Raw genomic sequence first — 21,034 nt, 5'->3', positions numbered from 1 at the left:
ACCATCTTGAGATCCCCACTGGTGAATGTGTAAGGGGGCCTGACTTGGCAGTATCAAGGCACAGGAATGGAGGCAAACCCAGAAAGAACCCCTCCAAAGGCCACCATTTCACCCTGATGGCACGAGCTTTCACACTTGAGGCATGACTTTTTATTGATGTGTCTCTGCTGCTAATATTTATAGCTGCAGAATTATCCTCCCAAGATCACCCTGAGCTGTGTGGGGTCATGATTTTATTATCCAGAATCATCTCATGACTCCAAAGTTCAGCTGGATGCTGTGGTATTGTACGAGGGGAAGGTGATGATAAAATATCACGTACTGTTGGCTTAAGTACATTCACGATACCTCTACTGTATGTGGTACAGAGTAGCGGGTACAACAGAGGTTTAGGATACACTTCATAACCAGGGCAGTGGTAGAAAGACATTGCTCCCAAAGGGGTGTTATTCCATGGTAGATTTTTCTATTATTTAAAAGGATGTCATGGAGTACTGTGTCTCAGACTGTGGACTGCAATATGGTAGTGGTATATGAAATCAGTTTAGTAGTCGGGAGCAGTTGGGGTTTTTTTGTTTTGTTTTCTTTTCTTTTTTAATGGAATAGACTAGAAAAAGGAGAAGAGAATGGCAATTACCAGTACATTGCACACTGGAAACATAACTATTATTTCTGTAACAAGTTGTTAGGTTATATACATATATTCATGTAATATTGTATATGTGGGTATATATATATATATATATGTTTTATATATATGTTTTTAATATGCACTGGTTTGTACATAATTACTGTGGGTTGTAGACCAAAAATGATGAGGTATATTGTAATAAGCTTGAGTGGCAAAAAGTATTTTCATGTGAGCATGGATGTCACTAGCCATCCATGGTGTCAGGGCTTTCGATGATAGCACTAACACATTTGGCCTAAAAATATTATTCAAGGTTTGCAGGTGGCTACAAAAGGACCCGTGGTCAGCATGTAACTCTGTCCTGGATTTGGGGTTTATTCACTAACGCTTGCCATGGTTTCCAGGTGGTGGTTGGTGGGGCAGAATGGCACTACATCGCCACTCAGGGGCCTCTGCCGCACACGTGCCATGACTTCTGGCAGATGGTGTGGGAGCAGGGAGCGAATGTGATCGCCATGGTCACCGCAGAGGAGGTAAGGGGGAATGGCCGTACAGCCATCTGTCCCGGCGGGGGCGGGGGGCAGAAGATGGGCTTTGTGTCTACGCCCTTGCTGCCTCATCCTCCTTCCGGCAGCACCGTTTCTCTGCAAATCCTTCTCTCTCTGACGTGCATCTCTTTCCTCTCCTTACTTGCATGTAGGTTTGTTTTGTTTTCCAAAGATAATTTATTGTTATGCCCCATTTTTATCCAGCTCTTAACTCTTTTCCTTGGATCACCATGAACTAAAGTTAAACAAACAAACAAAAAAGAACCAAACTTCAGTTCAGCCAGCTCACTTCTGTGTGCCAAGCAAAGCAATGATCTTTCCGCTGGAGTTTGAGAACTTTGGGGCTGCTCTGGGTAAATCGGCATATATTCCCAACCCCGGGCGTGGCCGGCTCCCATGCCCTCCTGCTTATCAGCTGAAAAGAGACCAGAGCTGTTGTTCCTGTAGAGGCCTCTTTCTTTGGGGAGAGAAAAAAAATATCTTTTTCTTCCTTTGCCAAGTCAAACATAGCTTTTCCCTTGTAACTAGAGAAGTCTACGTGGTGTTCCAAAAACTGGCATATACCCCCGTTCCGTCTAGCAGTTCGCTTGGGAGCTTGCTGTCTTTGGGGGAAGACGTTTTGGGTTTCTTCTCTTGTCACAGTCTCGATTTTTTATTTTAATTTTATTTTAACCACTTCCTTTTGTTCCTTTCATTAAATTTTAACTTACGTTTTGAAGTCATTTAAGGAAAAAGAGTTTTCTGTTCGTTTGTTTGTTTGTTTTTTACCGTATGTATGGTATTGCATATCCCTTTCCTAACAACTTTAAAAGGACGGGGAACAGAAAGAACTGGAAACAAAAAAAGTCATGTTCCCTTCCTTAACTCTTCTGAGCAGATGCTTTCCAGAACAGCCCATTAGAAGGTAGTGATGAAAGACTTTGGTCTCTTTCAGGCCAGTTGTACTTCTCTAGGCTGACCTTCTGTCCCACCTTCCCACAAAGAGTAAATGTTCCTGAAAATCTCTAGTTTTATAACTTTATCGAATTACATCCTTGGGAGGGATTCATTCAACTTAAAACAGTGTACTTAGCATCTGTGCTGACCCCAGGGTAAACACAACAGGCATGACCCTTGTCCCCAGGGAGCTTACATCCCAGTGGGATTTACAGTAAAACGTGAACAAAGTCAGCTCGGATAGTGCTAAGTGCCATGGAAAAAAAATGAAACCAGTAATGGAATGGAGGGTGACTGTGGGGCTACTTTAGATTAGACTGCAGCCCGGGGCCCTCTGAGGAGGTTGCATTTGAGCTAAAACCTGAGTGACAAGAAGGGACCAGTCTTAGGAACAAAATCCAGTGATCTGTGAGGCAGCCAGAGACTTACAGTCTTTTGAAATCTGTAATTGATGTAGGTACTCAGCAGTTATATAAATTAAAGGCCTCAGATAAACCTCCTTTCACAGGATGGTTAAATAAAAGAGGCAGGTGTGCTTCAAATTTAAGAAGACTCAATTCAACCCAAAGAACCAGGGCAAGATTACTTGTGTCACCCAAAGCTCTATTGCTTTGTCAGCAGGCCAGCCTTCACTTGCCACTCATTCCCCCAGCTCCGTGCGCTGGGCATTTCTTCTCTCGCACCACCCGCTTCTGCTGGGTCCCCTTCTAAGCTGCCATCTCTTCCACCCCCGCTCCCACTCCTATGATATCAAAACTGTGCAAAACTTTAAAATAGACCCCATTTTGTAAATGGTTGAGAATGCATACCCCCAGAAAAGATTATAAAATTAAGGGAGAGAGAAGAGGGGTAACGCCAGTTTTCCTCTGCTTCAGTTGTCAATGGAACTAAAACAAATGGGTCAGGCTGAAAAAAACGTGAGATTGACACGAGATGGTAAAGACAGTGTCAGTGGCCGGTGGGGTGTAACAGAGAGAGCCCAGGGCCGAGCATCCGACGTGAGAAGCGTGACCTAGAACGATTACTGGGATCTGTCGCTCCTCTGCTTAAGGTCACTTCATCACCTTTGGATGGCTTCCCACTGACCGTGGGGTGAAATCCAAACGCCCTACCGTGGACCAGGAGGCCTTCTAACCTCCTCTCTGGCGTCCACACTGAAGACCTTTCTGTTTCTTGAACACACCTAGCTTGTTCCCGCCTCTGGTCTTCACCCTGGCTCTTCTCTCTAACATTCAACTGCAGCCCAGTTGTGAACCTTCAGATTTTACCATTGATATAACTGTGTGGTAAATCTTATTATTGGTGTTAGCTAAAATATATGGGTATCTACTCTGGGATAGACACTGAATGATGCTACTGAGTCAGTGACTTAGAAGCCATTCAAGTTTTCCGCTGTCCTTAGATTTTAAGATTAAGAGGATAAGAGCTTCCCCTGACTCATGTCCAATTCTGCTTCTGTGTCTGATTCAGGAAGGCGGACGAACCAAGAGCCACCGATATTGGCCCAAACTGGGTTCCAAGCACAGCTCAGCCACCTATGGCAAGTTCAAGGTCACCACAAAGTTCCGAACAGATTCCGGTTGCTATGCAACCACAGGCTTGAAGGTCAAGCACCTTTTGTCCGGGCAGGAAAGGACAGTGTGGCATTTGCAATATACTGATTGGCCAGATCACGGCTGCCCAGAGGATGTTCAAGGATTTTTGTGTAAGTCTCTTCTTCCCTGTCGGGGTTTTACCAACAGTAATAATGGTCTTATCAGTTGGAGGTGAAATGGAAAGAGAGTCTACTTTCTCTTAAGTGGCAAAAGTATTAACAACATTCAGTATACAATACTTCAGTAGTATGTGTAGAACAGAGAAGACTAATACATGGCATTTATCATATTCTCTTTACCATGTATGCAGATGAGCTAATGTGGTAAACTAATTGGTTCTACCTTGATTTAGACCTTTAGTATTCTGGTACACGTCCCGTGTCTGAACCTTGAAAACATTATGCTAAATAAAATAAACCAGACACAAAAAGACAAATGTTGTGTGATTCCACTTACATGAGTTATCCAAAATAGGCAACTTCATAGAGATAGAAAGTATAATAGAGGTTACCAGGGGCAAGGGGGAAGGGGAATAGGAAGTTCCTGTTTGATGGACAGAAAGTTTCTGTTTGGGACAATGAAAAATTTCTAGAAGTGGATAGTGGTAATGCTTGCACAACACTGTGAATATACTTAATGCCACTGTACACTTAATGTAATGTACACTAAAATGATTAAAATGGTAAATTTTATGTTATGTGTATTTTACCACAACCAAAAAAAAAGAAACACAAAGCAATAAAATATAGAAAAAAACAACTTCAAAAGTTTCTCATGAAAATTTGTATCTCGGAAGCCCTGTATTTCCTACAGCAGTCAATCCCAATTAGTAGTTTCTCATACCTACGATTAAACATACTAAGAATTATTGAAATCAACTTGTAGTATTTGAAACTGTCATTTTTGGATTCATTAATTTATGTGTAGTTTTCAAGCTATGGTTATCTTAGAAACTAATTCATCCAGATTGTATGCAGTACTTTATTTGTAAGGCCAAAACCTGGGTGTGTGTCCACCAGTGCCAGGCACTGAATTGGGCTCTTAGAACGCAGAAATGAAGCAGTCTTTGTTTTAAAGGCTCTTGCGGTCTCATGACGAAGACAGGCCGGTGATCACTGTCCGGAGGTGAGATCTGATGCTTTTGGTGATGGCTGCAGCAGCCTCCTTCCCTTCTACAGACTTGCCTGAACATCCTGCACTTGCGGGAAACCCTACTCTTTCCTCACCCAGCTAGGAAGAAGGCCTGAGGGTGCCTTGCAGATTTACTACACCTGCTATGCTGTTGACTCACCAGCTGGCAGAAGACCTATGGCCACAACAAAGGGAGGTTGGAGAATGTCAAAACCTTGATTTTTATTTTGATATTCATTTAGAGTAGGAGGGGTGGGGGAGAGAAGAGAGAATAGGTTTTCAAGTACCTGAAGTACCATTTCACAAGTTCCAACAGAAAGATTCTGATGCACACTTATTTATCAATGCAGCTATTTCATTTTTCATTCAAGTGATGATGGTTCTTAAGGAGTCGGACACTGAGAGTAAGAAAGATGATTGGAATCAAAGGATCTAGAATGAGACCTAGAGCAGGTTGGTGGCTGGCCTGAGGTCACAGTTACCTGCAGCTCAAAATATTAATGAGCACAGTGACCTCTGCAGAGCTTTCTTTCCTCATAACAGTGTTCTTTTTATTCCTTTCTGGTACTGTTTTGCTAATTGCTTTATTAGAAGCAAGACTCAGAAAATGGAAACAATAAAAGTAGATCCGTTTGATGACTGGCTAACAGATCTGATAAAAGGTTTTATGAGATGGTTAAAATTACAATCAAATCTTTTAAATCAGAACCAATTTAAGGACAGCCCGTCTAAATTACTGAAAAATATAGAGAATATTTTTAAACAGTGTTTATTAATTTACCTTTCTAAGAAACTCAGGACAAGTGTGCTGAGCAGGGTCTTAGAAATGTTGGTTCTTTAGGTTTTTAAGAATTTTAGGAGATTTTTGTTTGTGTTTTAATGAGATTACTTGGATGCAGAGGAACTGGGTCAAACTGTCTTCCAGAGGGCTTCACTGAGTTCCACCTTAAGGAACTTTATTAATATGATTGCAGGAGGAAGAATCTGCTTAAATCTAATTTCTCTGCGTTTCATGAAATTCCCCTTGACGGTGGCATCAGCTTTATTGATCAATATTCCTTTTACTTCTCTCCTTAAATTTAGCACAAGAAAAACCTAGTCTCTTGTATGTGAACATTGCCTGCCGTCAGAAAATGTTATTGCCTAGTATCTTTTCCCCTTTGGAAAAAAAAATTGTGAAAGGAATTCCATGCTCAGTATTTAGCTCATGTTGGTACCAATAGCAACTACCTTATCTAGTCACCTCAGATTGCCTTCCCTCTTTTGTTTTGTTCTATCTCATTTTACATTATTAGTGGTGGTGATGGTGATGGTAGTGAACGTTTATTTGGGTAAACTACTTCAGATTACTAATTAAATAAGGTTATAAAAGAAATTGGAGTTCCTAGTCATTGCGTGTAAACAGGTGCTTTTAAATTACGAGAATGGGGACTTCCCTGGTGGCGCAGTGGTTAAGAATCCACCTGCCAATGCAGGGGACCTTGGTTCGAGCCCTGGTCGGGGAAGATCCCACATGCCTCAGAGCAACTAAGCCCGTGAGCCACAACTACTGAGCCCGCACGCACGCCTAGAGCCCATGCACCGCAAGGAAGAGAAGCCACCGCGGTGAGAAGCCTGCGCACCACAACAAAGAGTAGCCCCCTCTCGCAGCAACTAGAGAAAGCCCGCACACGGCAATGAAGACCCAACGCAGTCAAACATAAATAAATAAATTAATTAATTATAAAATATTATGAGAATGGTTTGAATGCTGTTTTCTCTTCAGCAGTTTGAGTTTTTCTCCTCATTTGGTTTTACACTGCTGCACTGGGATGAGATTTTCTGAGTATCAGGAAGCTTCAAATCTGCTTCTCCCCTGAACTAGCTACTATGAAATCTCAGTTACTAATTGACTTTTTCCGGTTCTTGGATTGTTTGGGGATTACATTTATATACTTTTCCTTTTTTTCATGACCATTAAAAAAAATAGTCCTTAAGGCTTGGGTTGAGCAATTTTCAGTTTGTGCCCAGTTGGAGTAGTGAACAGTCTCCCGCACAGCCCTGTGGGGCTAAGCAGATGTTGACGGGGCACGTGGCACACACCCTACCCACATGTTGCCTCCAGGAAAGGGGGGTTATCTTGAGCTACTCACATAACCACATGGGATCCAAGCTGAAAACCAGGCTCCCCAAAGTCTATTTTATAATCTAAAAATGGAGTCAAGCCTCAGCTGACATTCACTCATTCAGTGAGGGGAAGGAAGAGAGGACAGATGGACGCTCTTCCCACCAGAAATTGGCTCTGACAGGCGGGCATTTCAAGGGGACCTAGCTGGTGTCTGATCCCAGTCTGTTAATAGTAGGAATTGCTGTAAGTAATGTCGAGAATCATCTGCTTGGGGGACTTTGGGATTTGCAGAGGGGAAGACAGAATTTAATTTTTTAAAAAGAACTATTTAATTTAAAGAACAAATTCTCCCATGGACTAATTGACTCCCAGCTGGTCCTTTCTGGATCCAGGACTGTAGAGTGGGTACCAGCCAAATAATTAGTGTCTTGTAAGTAGTGTAAATTATTGTCACTTAAAAAAAAAAATTCACAGTCAGTTTTTTTTCCCCTCACTTGTATGCAAAGCGATGCAGGACATCAGTGACAAGATTTGCATGTTGTCTTGCAGCCTACTTGGAGGAGATCCAGTCGGTCCGTCGCCATACCAACAGCATGTTGGAAAGCACCAAGAACCAGCACCCCCCGATAGTGGTCCACTGCAGTGCTGGGGTGGGAAGGACCGGCGTGGTCATCCTTTCTGAGCTGATGATCTACTGCCTGGAGCATAATGAAGTAAGTCATTCTGGGCTTCTGAATCCTCCACCTTGGGGACCAATCTACACCATGGCCAAACCTTCACCTGTACCCTTCTATTTCCACTGTTTAATGTCCTCTCTCCTGACGAGAGTTTTCCAGACCCATGATTCCTAGTTGGACTCTGACATTCACAGCCTTCCTGATCTTTTGCCTTTCACTGCTCTGTGTAGAGACCCCGATAATATAGAAAAAGAGTTGAAACTGTGAGAGAGGCAACATTTAGAAAATCTGATCTTCGCTGGCATCAACTCCCAGAAGTCTGCACTGTTTCACAGAAGGTCTGGTTTTATTGTAGGTAATTTTCCACAGTGGGTTATGGGGTCGCATATAGTATAGATGCGTCTTGCATTTCTGGGATGTGTTCTGGCTTAACTCCTACGTGAAAATGTGTGTACTTTAAACACGTTTTTCATCCTTTAGTGCGGAGTTTTATTGAGGGGACTCTTTGCTCTTGTCTAGACTGGCAGTGATGTGTAGCAGAGCCGGGTAGGTAATCCGAGGGCACAGACGTGGTCTGCCTCTGCTGAGGCTCGAGGCCCAGCTTTTCTCCCATAGACGCGGGCTGCAGCTGAATTTGTGCCCACACGGTGTGTGGCATTCCCTTCTTGCTGTAGGTCAGGGAGTTACGCCGAGGGGCTTTTGATTTTGTAGAGATGAGACAAATAGCAATCAAAGGCGAAAGAACAATTCTCCTGCCTTCTATTCTCACAGGGGGTTTTAGATGGCTTTCACTTTTTTTTTCTTAGGTTCTTTAATCACCGCTAGCAGCACACGTCCCGTTCCTGTTTTACAGATGAGGATGCTGAGGTCCAGAAACAATCTAGTGGCTTGTCCAGTGCCAGGTGGCCCTTAAGCAGTGGTGCCAAGGTTTGAAGTGAGGTCTCTCACCTCCTGGCCCTGAGTTATTTCCTGTCTTCACTCTGCCTCCAAATGCCAAGTGTCATTTGATTCTTGTTCAATTTACGAATTGTACAGCTTGGAGAATCAAAGGAAACTTTTGAAGTGGTGTGATAGTTTTAAAATCAGGATGTTATAATGCATGTTCTGTGAAGGAATTTATATAACAATATATGTATTTACTCAATGGTTTGAAGATCAGATTAAATATTGCCCCATGGAGTTTGTTATATTCAAACTTCTCGGAAAACGATAAATGCCAAGTTTAAATATGTTCAAAGGATTTTTAAGTTCCCTGCCTATGAAAGGTTAATTTTGGAAACTTTCAGTCTGTACATATGAATGTTTGTGCTGCTAAAAAGTAGAAGAGGAGTTATATCACATGTGGCCTATTGTTCAAACAAACAAACATTCTATTGGGGAACAAAATGCCCATCATGGAATCACTTGAGTCTACGTAACAGAAATCTCGTCATCTTCTGTGAGCTTTTATCGTTTTGTCTCGCATGAGATTTCCTGATTGTCTGCTTCTCTGTCACTACTAGAAGTCTCTAGGAGTTTCTAGTAGAGTGAATAGCTCGCCACTGAGTCCCAGATCCGCTCACTGCGGGAAGGTAGACTAAGATGCAGTGGAATCCGGGTACGTGTGGCTCAAGCTATCCGAGCTCCGCTGGCAGCACCAGTGGGCTCCTGGGGAGGAAGAAGGGCTGCATCAACCCCTCCCCACTTAGAGATCTTTTCCTCATGTCACTTTCTTCGCCAGATTCCCCTTCTTTTCTGCATTCCCCATGTGCTCTTCCTCTGTTCCCCCTTCCTCCTTTTCAACTTGAGAAGCGGTTTTGTCAGTCTGGTCTGACATGAAGGATCGCTGTGTTCTGAGAGCTCTTTGGAGACCCATCAAAGGCTGAGCCTCAGTCATACGATGACATGAAGGCTCATCGATCACCAGATGTCACTGGCCCAGTGGAACATAACAGATGTCAGAGCCAGCGTGGTACAGAGTAAGGGGTTCAGCCACCGGGGCCTTGAGGGGACTTGGGGAGGGCTCAGGGTGATTAAATTCTCTATGGTGTATCCAGACACAGCAGATTTCCTCAATGCCCAGTTGCATGCCAGAACATTTAACTGGAATGTGGTCAGTCCAAAAAGGACTTCTGTTCCCATTGATATTCAAAGATAGCAAGATGACTCATAGTTTTCACTTCCCTTCCCCTAGCACATGTAGCCAGCCTTATCTGTCCCATTTCCCATAATTGCTATTGGTAGCCGGCTAGGGAGAAAAGAGGTCTCTACTTGTTCTGCTTCAGACCTGGCTAGTAAAATTCAAACCCTTATTTTAGAAGAGGAGTGCGACCATGTTTCTTTGTTTTTTAAACAAAAGATTTTGCTAAATCAATAGAAAATTGGTTGTCCCATTTTTCTCCCGTCTAAACTTTCCCATCTTCTTTCCATGGCTTCTGGATTTAGGATACTTTATGTTTTAGTCTATAATCCATAGAGTTTTAATTTTGTCAGTGAAATGCCTTTTCTTTTTCCTGGAGCAAAGATGCTTAACCGTGAAGTCGGGCCGCTGCGAGGGGATTCTCCTGGGCTGCCCTGAGAAGCTTCTTTGTGCCCTGTTGCTTTTGGTCACTGAATGTTAGCTATGACATTTTAATGCCCATACATTTGTTTTCAAAACGCACCAGTTTCATGGTTTGTGATACTCTCTTGACCACCTGTCCCAGATTAGTTAAATTACAAAAGGTCAGGTTCTCACTAGCCAAAGAGCAAGATGTCTTGATCTTGCTGCTTTTCTGAATTGGTTATCCCTCCTTCGTAGAGTAGGGGGGTGGGAGGGACGTCTTCTAAGCAAGATGGAGCAAGCGCCAGCTGCCTCCGGATTCCTTGGGTTAGGGACGGTGGGCAGCAGAGCCTGTGGAAGTGCATCTTCAAGGCAAGCTGAAGGATTCTTTCATTGAGGACCAGGGGGAACTTTGTCTTGTCTCCAAACTGCCCTATATCACCTAGTATACTGTCCTTGAGTCAGCCTGAGGGGCTGAGTCTTACAGGCTATGGAGATGGTAATGACCATGAATGATAGTGGTGATGGCAGAGATGGAAGTGGAGGAGATGGTCGAGGTAAAGGAGATGGTGGCGGGGGAGGTGGTGGTGGTTGTGATGATGAGAATGAAAATACTATAATAACCACAGCTAACGTGTATGTAGTGTTTACCATGTGCCAACACTATTTCAAGAGCCTTACAGCTCGTAGCCTTCACAGTGACCCTACGAGAGAGGTTCTGTTAGTACCCTCATCTAACAAAGAGAAACTGAGGCACAGGGAGATGACCTCTTAGCTTCTGTGTGACCCTGCCTCTCTTGTCAAAGCCTTTGATGGGTATGAGGTAGGAGCAGCCTTATTCTATCCTTATATTCAGTGCCCAACACAGAGTAATGCTTATCATGCATTATGTTAAGTTCATTATTAGGTGCTCTGTGTTGTGTATCATGATGTCAGTCACTCTGGAGTAGAGTTTAGGCACAGACCCACTAGTTACCATCAGAAGCTTATGGTCTAGGCTCTGTATTTTGACTAATAGTTTAAGGATTCACATGCCTTTTTCTCTTTGCGTATTACCAGGGACTTGTTCCTTTTAAATCTGTGGTGTGCGTTACTTAACTAGTTTTGGAGAAGCGTGACTAAACAGGATGGCATGTATGGTATTGCAGCTACACAAAGTTTGGAAATAGCTGAAATGACTTGAAAGTAAAGTAAGAAAAGACATACAGCTGAGTTCTTATTATTTTATTTCTGATGCTTGCTCAGTCCGTGCTGAGTTCGTGGGTGTGGTCGTTTGCCTGGGTTAAGGGCTCCCAGAGCAGGGGGAAGTATACCAAGGCCATGATGGTACATTGACTCCATGGTGCTTCTGCCTTGGCTGGTCCAGGGGGATGGAAGTGACACAAGTGAGGGGACACCGTGGCACCAATGATCCGCCGTATTAATTCCTTTCCATTGGAGATCTTCAAAGAATTTACACATTGGCAATCTCATTTAATACTCAAGATATCGTTAGTTAAAGACTTTCACTCCAAACATGCGTGACTGGTGCCCAGAGATTGTGCTTTGATGTTTTAAAGGTTTACACGTAAATTATCTCACTTGGTTATGCCTGCGATCCTGTGGGGTAGCAGGATGAGCATGCGTGTTCTTATTTCATTAATATTAGTGAGACAGTGAGTAGTCTTTATTAAGAGCCTGCTATGTGCCAGACACTGTGTTAAATGCTTTACATGTATTTCTTCATCTGATCCTCTGAGGAGGGTACTGTTTATCACCCTGTGTTACTGCCGAGGAAATGTCACTAACTTGGCCAAGGCCACACTGCCATTGGAGGAAAGCATCATTATCCTTATTTTACAGATGAAGAAGCGAAGACCCAGAAAGGGCTTAAATCCTACCATTGGGTCATGGTAGGGTTAAGAGTACCAAATCGGGTTTAACTCCAGCCTCTGTGTTTTCTCTAGTGGACTGGTCTGTAGTTAAAATATCACACCAGCGGTACACGACGACCAGCTTCTCCAGTTACTGTTAGGGTCTTTGACTGGGATAACCTAGAGGGGGCTGTCTTTGGCTTTCTCCTCTACCTGCACAGGGGCAGCAAGTGAATGCTTCCTGGATGAGGGAATGAGGAAGGAACCAAGGGAAGCCCCCCCCCCCACCCCGCCCCGCCCCGCCCCATCTCAGGATCTTCTTCTCTTTTCTTGCAGAAGGTGGAAGTGCCCATGATGCTGAGGCTCCTCAGGGAGCAGAGGATGTTTATGATCCAGACCATCGCTCAGTACAAGTTTGTCTACCAGGTCCTCATCCAGTTCCTCCAGAACTCCAGACTCATTTAACCCCCGGCTTCAGCTCCTGGAAGAGGCGGCCAGCCCCACCTTCCAGATGGGGACGCACCTCCAGACAACATCTGCTCCCCCGGCAGGGCGCGGATGGCCGGAGCAGGCAGGTCACGGGCTCCCTGAAGACAGGAGCGCCCGGATCGTTCACAAACATCGTGTATTATTTTATAGGAGATAATTTATTTTTTCCCCCTTTGGAATAACTTTTGTGAATCATCGTAATGCAGTTTTCACAATAATATAGTACTTTTCCTCTGAACCACATTTTGACTGATCTGCATTGTAATAGGTCAGTAGGGAGGGTTGCCTGGTGGATTATTTGGGGGACAGAGGCATAAGGGAACACATCTCTAGTGAAGTTGCAGCCAGATTTGTAACCAGCCCTGAAATTTGTCAGCCTCATTGCTCACGTCCAAATCAAAGATGGCAAGAAAATGAGTTCATCCTAAAATATAAAAGATAAGGGCTAAGGCCCTTTCCTGAAGGAGAAGAACAACACTCTTTTCTTATATTTGGGGGCTCCTGCGGCTTGATGGGCAGTTCCTTCCCTTTCCCCTTTTTGCCCTCTCCCTCAGTCATCTCTTTTTTCCTCCCAGGCTTGAGTTAAAGACAGGACCAGCTAGAGGAAATGCTCCCTTTCCAATGCAGTGATTGCCATTGCCCGGGAAGAACGAGGACTCTGTGTTGTATCTTTCTCAACCACTCCTTATTCTGGGCTCTGGAGCCTGTTCCCCTGCTGGAGACTGCACCCTTGATATTTGCTGCTTTTCCCTGTTGGCTCAGTGGACCCTAATCTGGTGGCCTCCGAGGCCCTGGGCCAGGCCGTCTGTGCAGCTAGGCTTCTTGCCTGATTGAGAGAAGATAACAGACCAGTGTGGAAGAGAGAGGAGACATGCAGGCCCTTGATATTGTTTCTTATTTAAATATGAAGCGTGCGCTGACGGGGATCTGAAGGTCAAGGTGCTGGGTGCCATGGAAAGGTTATAAAGGAAGCGGTTGGGAAAGCTGATGTATGGGGGCTCTTTGGCACTCAGGGGGCAGGGGCCCTGCCAGGAGCCACCCCAAGTGTTATCCCCGCTGTGCTGCTAAGCATCTCCAGCCTTTGGCCTGCAGGAGCAGAACTAAGCCCACCCAGGACCTTGCAGTCCAAAGCTTGGCCCACCTGCTGAAAGACGGTGAGATTTGTGCTGCTTTCCTTTTCTCCATACAGCCCACTCTGGTCAGTTGTGGTATTAACCCTGCCCTCAGTTTGAAGCTCAGTCCTTAGTTCGTCTCCTTCTGGGCCTTCACTGGCGACTGTCCTTCTGAATTTTGTAGGTTAGTACATAATAAATCATGTTCTGCACAGTTTCCCTCCTGCTGACTTCTGGGGAATTTTCCCCTCTACTGTCTAGTTTTTCTTGATGCAACTTTTAATTGTGGCTTTGTTCTTAAAATTGACTTTTGCGGGTGTTCCATGATGCCTTCTTCCACTGCTCCCTTTTTTTTTTTTTTTTTTTTTTCCTCCTGAGGTGCAAATATAAAGAAAGAATGACATCCAGTCGACCAGAAAGAGTGTGCCTTTGTGGCTTCCGGTCACCACAACAGGCGGGTGCGGAAGCAGATTCCTGATGAACTACTTTGGGGTATGAATCAACTTGGTTTCACATCTGGCCAGGTGTTAGAGTGGTGGTTCTCTGTATTTGGACTCAGTATCTGGCGATGGAGGGCCTCCTACCTTCTCTTCCAAGGTCTAAAGAATCAGTCAAGGAGTAGAACTTCAGCTGAGCGCCATAGATTCTGGAATTGTGCTGCGTGATCTGAAAAAGAAAACCACTAGTATGACGTGTATTTTCAGTGGATCACAGCTCGTAACCCTCACTAGGAGACGCTCAGAAATTGGGTCATCGGCAAGCAAAGAGGTATTGTTTCCATTTCCTTAGGGACTTCCCATCCTTGGGATATTCTGCTGTTAGGGATGTTTTAACAGTTGGTCTGCCATTACTGGTTTATTGTTTGAGGAACCACATCGGTATTTCTCTTTGTCTCTCAGGCCCCAGTGTGGGGTGTTAAAATGTCTCATGTGGGCAGCGTGTAGATCTGCTGTCTCTGAGCTCATCACTCACGGCCCTCCTTTCAACTCATCCACTGTTGCCACTTGGTGCTCTGGGAATATTCATAAACGCACAAAATGCAAAGAAGTAGGTTCAGTATCCAATTTCCTAGCCAGAGGTTGTATTGAAACTCAAAGGAAAACATTTAAAAGTGATTCCCCATATTTTGTTTTTAAAAACAAATGCTTTTCGCCCTTGAGCCCATTTTGCCTGCCTTTTCACGTCTCCAGTAAATGCCAACCTATCTCCTGTTAAATTAGCAGCAGCCATTTGAAGTCCTTTCAGTGGCATCTGCATAATAATTGCCCAGAGATGCTTTATATCTGGGAAGCAAGCCAAGGAATAAACCTTGAAGCAAAGTGTATTAAATTAGTTATCTAGTTAGAGCTTTTGGAGTGAGTTCCTGACGATGTATCAAGTCTGAAGCTGGAGCTATCAGGGTCTGTTGCTACAGTTTCGACTTGAAGGGAGAAAATTAAAAATGGAGGGAAAAAAAAAAAAAAAGATACCATCTTACAACAAAGCCATCCAACACTTTCAGGCCTCTGGTTTTGAAGTTTTTCCAGTTGAAATGTTTTGTTTCTTTCATCCACTCCCATTTGGATATATTGACCCAGTGTTCATCCTTGTTTACCGTGGTGCCTGAACCAGAGGGGCTGAGTTTGACGTCTTCATCCTTGAGCTGAGCTAAGCCTGTTTGAAAAGCCGAACCGTATCCTGTTGTGCTTTACTGGGTTCCTTGGGCTTTAAGCGCTTTTTGTGAACTCACTGCCTTGCTACGGCAACCCTTGCCTCACTTGAGTGGGCCATCTCCTGGGGCTTGGAGTCACTCTTTGCAGAGAGCACTTTGGATTCTCCTAGGCAGGCCATCCTTTCTTGATATACAGTCTGTATTAGCTGACCTCAGCCCAGTGGTTATGGAACACAACATGTGGGCCCGAAGTGTCCAGAGTCACAAAGCAGAATGTGCTTTTGAATCTCTCTTCCCCACTTCCAGTGGTGCGTGGGATGGAGAAAGTGGGTATGGTTATTGATTTTCTTTGGGCGGGGGTAGACCTGTCAATCGCTTGAGGTCAGGGGGTGGGCAAATGCAGGGACCTTCTAAGATGTGTGCCAGGGAGCTTAGACTCAAGGGTTGGGGATTGAGTCTGAGCCATCTTAGTGTTAATCTACCCTTCATTCCTCCTTCGTGTCGGGAGTAACTGTCAGGATCCCAGACTAAGAAATTTCCAGAAGCACCAAGTAATTACTGTTGGGCTCTTAAGGTGGCTCTTTGTGGGAATAGTTTCCTCTTGTTTTACCAAAGATACTTCTGCAACTGTGTTTTATTTTATTGCCTATGGAGTTTATCAGACACTCATCATGCTCTTACTTAGTGATTTCTTTTCGTGAGCAAAGTAACAACTCATCTAGCACTGATTCCAAATGGAGAAATTTGGGGTTTTCATGGAGACCGCAAAAATTTTCCATTGGTCTAGAGCTTTACGGGTGACAGATTAGTTGGCCCTATAGGGTTGAAATAATCCTACTCGGCCCTATAGGGTGGACATCTCTAGCATATCAAATTATGTTTGACACTTCCCGTGAACTCTGAGCAAGTTAAGCACAATGGTTCTTGTCTTTGCCTCAGCTTCTAAGACATTTGGGGCAAAAGACCTTACTGGTGCATCTATTGAAAGTAACAGCAACATGCCTGGGAGAAATGGGCAGGTATATCCAATCAAATTCTGCCAACTCATATGTGTTGCCCCCAAAATTGCTGTTCTTCATGGGGTCCTGAGGAACTTGATGGCCTACTTGCCTGACACTCAACCTTTATCCTGCCTGCTCTCAGCTTTTGCATTTCTGTTAGAAACTCAGATGCGTGTTTTTATCCAGCTTACTACCTTACTTATTTTTTTCCAGCTTAAAACAGCTGTGTCTTCTTCCTCAAGGCCAAACTAAAAGGTTCTCTATTAAAATGTCCATGAGCCTGGCACCGAATATCTGGCATCAGTCGATTTCACAGGACTGCATAATTTATTGTTGCTTGGTGCAGTGAAAAGGAGGATGTGCATCAGTTCCTACCGTTTGGAACTTTGATCAGCCCTCTCATTTAGAAACTAAAGTCAAGGAACTTCTCGTTTTAAGACAGGAGGGCAAAAGCTGATGGGCAGCCTTGAACATGAGAACGCATCTATCTAGAAAGTCACTGTTCCTTCTGCCACGCTTTGGGCCATCAAGATCATTCTTTCCAAAAAATGCCATAAGCTTGCCCAGAGAAGAGCTATAAATGGGAAGAGAAAGAGGAAGGCTTGGAGTTTCTATCAAAAAGTTCCTGATTCACAAACAATTTTCTGAACTCGGTGATGTCTCTCCTACTCCCTCCCTTTCTATAAGGCCAGAGGGATGGAGATGAGGTGGTGATCCTGGGAAAGACCATGCTGTAGTGGGGAGATCTGTTTCACCCTCACACAGTTTTTGCTTTTTTTTAAAATTATTTTATTTTTGGGTGCGTTGGGTCTTCATTGCTGCGTGCGGGCTTTCTCTAGTTGCGGCGAGCTGGGGCTACTGTTCGTTGCGTGCACAGGTTTCTCATCGTGGTGGCTTCTCTTGCTGCGGAGCACGGGCTCTAGGCGCACGGGCTTCAGTAGTTGTGGCTCGCGGGCTCTAGAGCGCAGGCTCAGTAGTTGTGGTGCACAGGCTTAGTTGCTCCACGGCATGTGGGATCTTCCCGGACCAGGGCTCGAACCCATGTCCCCTGCATTGGCAGGCGGACTCTCAACCACGGCGCCACCAGGGAAGTCCGTACCCTCGCTCGTAGTTTTAAATCGTGTCCTCGCTGTTGCAGTGGAGCTTGACGAATGTTCTCGATTCTGATGCCTGCCTAGGTTTGCTGCTCAGAAAGACCACCTCCCCTTGCTTGCTGGTGGCCCTCCCTTTCCTTGCAACCTTATTAGCAGAAGATTTGCTCGACCACACGGCTCTGGAGTTAGCTATCACAGCTCCTGTGCATTTTTTTTTTTTTTTTTTTTTTTTGCGGTATGCGGGCCTCTCACTGTTGTGGCCTCTCCCGTTGCGGAGCACAGCTCTGGACACACAGGCTCAGCGGCCACGGCTCACGGGCCCAGCCGCTCCGCGGCATGTGGGATCTTCCCGGACCGGAGCACGAACCCGTGTCCCCTGCATCGGCAGGCGGACTCCCAACCACTGTGCCACCAGGGTAGCCCCTCCTGTGCATGTTGATTGCGCCTCTCCTCCGGCCCGGTGGGGCTGCAGAGCGGATTCCCCTTCCCAGCACATCGTGTTTCTAATCAGGGCATAAAAAGCAGGTAAGACGTCAATGTATCAGTAGTGACGGCAGTTCGTTGTCTCACTTGAGGGCACAGGTGGGACTACTTTGTGCTGTCACCCTCTTCCAAGAGCACCCCATTCACTTAGGGCTACGCCGGCCTTGTTTTTCCTTTGCTTTATGGATCAGCTCTGGACGGCACACCTTTTCTTTCCTTTCCCTACCCTTTTAGCAACTCCTACAAAGCGGCTGAATCTAGTCATAGGTAATCACGCTCTTCAATCTTTCCAAATTATGTAATTCGGAAATCTGATTTTAATCCTGAAAAGCCTATATCGTTTCAAAAAGTAAAATTTGGCATTTATGTAGTTTCAAGGAATGAAATCTGGCAAAGGGAAATAACCATAATGAAAATAGCTAGGTGCTGTCGGCAACCAGGACGCTGTCTTTACCCCCTTTCTCCCCTTGGCGACGGGCACTGGCAGTACTAGAAGGAGTGGAAGATAAGCTGGATCGATGGTCAGTCCTGTTTAGGAAGATAAGCTGGATCGATGGTCAGTCCTGTTTAGCACCACTCCCTCAGGCTTCTTTTGAGGCGAGCTGACACGGAGCCACAGCGGCTGCATTTGGCATCGTGACACATGTAGTCGGATTAATTTGTTTCTAGCCTTCTCCTGCTGACTCTGTTCCCTTCATCGTCACCTCTACGCAGCCTGGCCAATCTGGTGAAATGGGTGAAGCTCTGGGCTCCGCAGGGACATTTATACGTTGCCTTGTGATCCGTTCTCCACTGTCTAGGGAGGGGCAGGACACGCTATTCACCCAGTCTGCAATGTGTCCTATTTTTTTCTTCCTCACCTCCACCTCCTCCTTCAGGGAAACACAGAGGCTGCCTCACCTGACAGAGGTTTTGGGAAAAAGCTAAAAACATTAGATTGGGGTCTTTTTGGGCCTTAGGGTGGAACTAGTTTGCTAACATCTCAGGAACCCTGCTCTGCATTGAGCTCAGCCGGCTCTCAGAGCAGAGGTGCTTGGTGTTCTCAGCATTTCTCAGGGGCCTCCCACCTCCCTGAACTGTATGTAGTTAGAACTGAGAGCTGTCCTTCAGAGCCATTTTTCCCCCCAACTTGGAATACCGTAAAATGTGTTTGCAACTTCCTTTGACTGAACTTTCTTGCCAGTTTGAAATCTTAAAAATCTATTACCCTTATCCTTTCAAAAGTAAGGTTACTCTTCATCAGAGATGCTTTCCTGTGTATGTCCTTTGTTCCTTCAATAGTCAGCTAACTTGCTTGAGGACGTGTAAATGGGGAAAAAAAGGTTTACATATGCAGATGACTATTAGATAACCTTAAGTAATTTGTGTTACATCAAGTAACATGCTGATCTATTTTGTTTCACTGGACTATTGTTGTGAGACTTAATTCAGTATTTTGATGCTTTCCTTGGTCTGTGTTTTATAAAATGTTGTGAATTGTTTTATCATTCAAACCAATTGACATTTAATAGGTCTCATTTCGAACCTACAGACAAGTCCCTAATGTAGAAAAAACCAGTTTGTTCTTAAGGGTCTTAGGTCAGCCCACAGAAGCCTTCTGATGTCCAACACGGCTGAATAGCAGGGCGGTGTCAGCCAGATCTGGCTGGCATGGGCTGACCTGGACATTTAACCACCTATCGTATTGTTGCTGTGAGAAATGCATTCCAGATAGGGGCTTGGGATCCTGATAACACATTCTTCTCCCCGTGGTGGGCACTTGCTACCTTGCAAGATGGAGGTCCAGTCTCTTCACTGCAAACTAATTGTAAGGGGAGAGAGGGAGTGAGACATTTATAGGACGTTCCCTAAGTTGGGGAGTGATTAATATTCACATGTCAACTTTACTTTGGTGTAGACTCCCTCTCGATTTAATAATATTAAAAGCCTTAAATAAAATTATGCATGCTATTCTATGTGCTTTTTTATATCAGTAAATAAGCTTATGCTTGCCAGTTTTATACACAATTAAGAGGTGTATGAAACTGACTTTTGACAGTATTTTTGCACTGTTTCCTGTTTTTATAAAGTCTTTAGCTATTGGTCCTAGTTGTGTATTGTTTATGTTCTCACTGCCCTTGTTATTAAAATGTTTCATATGTGCCTTTACAAATGTGAGATCTTTAGTCTAACCTTTTTTGTAAAAGATATCTATTGACTTCCAAATGCAATAAACTTTTTTTTTTTTTCCAGAGAAAACAGCTGAATCTTTTCTGTCCTATGTATGTTTGCATTAATTGAAAGCATCTTCTCTCTCAGGATTATTTTCATAGGCCAACGTATCTGGGAAAACCTGCCTTTTCACTTCTTTAAAGCCCATTTATTTCTACCCACTTTTCATTCCTGGATAATTGGATCACACTGAAGAATCAGTTTGAAATTTCCAAAAGTCATCATTGTTAGGAAAAAGCTGAAAGGGGCGATTGTTTGTTAGGTAAATGGAGCGAAGAACCTAGAATTAGAGCTTACTCACAGCTGCAGTGACAACCCGTATTAAATGCCAAGTCCCCCCACAGCTGTCATTTATTCAGAGCCCAAACTGCTGGCCCAGAAGAGCCAAGCAGCAGGCTGCTACAGAAGACCCAGATCGTTGCTTTTGTCTTTCAACTTTATCAACAGCACAGCTCATCTCCAGGTTTAAAGGTGGCTGCCCTGCCCCATATTTTCAGCCACTCAACTGCCACAGACACACATGGTGAACCCCGGGTGATGAGGGTGGATACTTTATGTCCCTTTGATGAGTAGCAGGGCACTATGACCACTTCAGTGAGGAACCCACTTTCAGTCCTATCACTGTACGAGGAGTCATTCACCTACAGAGGTCCCGGCTTGTTTCACATCATGAAAATCAGGATACTGTAAACCACACTGGGGTGAAAGGAGATGGCAAGCAAATTTCACTAAACACATAGATTGTGCTGTACATAAGTTGACTGTGGCAACAAAACAATGATTGATAGTTTTTAAAAGAAAAACTACATCAAGTTTGGGAAAAAAAAAAGATGGTAGGAGAGCCCAGCAAGATGGTGGAGTCAAAAGACTCTGAGCTTACCTCCTCTCACAAGCACACCAAAATCACAAGTACCTGCAGAACAACCACTGATGAACAAGATCAGAACATACCAGAAAAGATCTTCTACAACTAAAGACATAAATAAGGAAGCAC

The 21,034-nt window shown here is 44.5% G+C and overlaps 1 protein-coding gene across 4 annotated transcripts in view; it reads left to right on the top strand.

Annotated features, from left to right (window-relative positions):
* PTPN14 (protein tyrosine phosphatase non-receptor type 14) overlaps positions 1 to 17,590 on the top strand; it is a 170,176-nt gene extending 152,586 nt beyond the window's left edge. For all 4 annotated transcript variants that reach the window (XM_019952667.3, XM_019952666.3, XM_019952668.3 and 1 more), the window contains 4 exons: positions 1,036 to 1,164; positions 3,586 to 3,820; positions 7,498 to 7,661; positions 12,336 to 17,590. In XM_019952667.3, the coding sequence (XP_019808226.1) occupies positions 1,036 to 1,164; positions 3,586 to 3,820; positions 7,498 to 7,661; positions 12,336 to 12,464 (657 nt within the window). In that variant the 3' untranslated portion in view covers positions 12,465 to 17,590. The remainder of the gene's footprint in view (positions 1 to 1,035; positions 1,165 to 3,585; positions 3,821 to 7,497; positions 7,662 to 12,335) is intronic.
* Positions 17,591 to 21,034: the final 3,444 nt, after the last annotated feature.

This window comes from Tursiops truncatus, chromosome 1 (genome assembly GCF_011762595.2).
Source record: "Tursiops truncatus isolate mTurTru1 chromosome 1, mTurTru1.mat.Y, whole genome shotgun sequence".
In the NCBI taxonomy this organism is placed as follows: domain Eukaryota; kingdom Metazoa; phylum Chordata; class Mammalia; order Artiodactyla; family Delphinidae; genus Tursiops; species Tursiops truncatus.
Note: the sequence above shows the minus strand (reverse complement) of the source record. Positions and strands in the feature narration are given on the sequence as shown.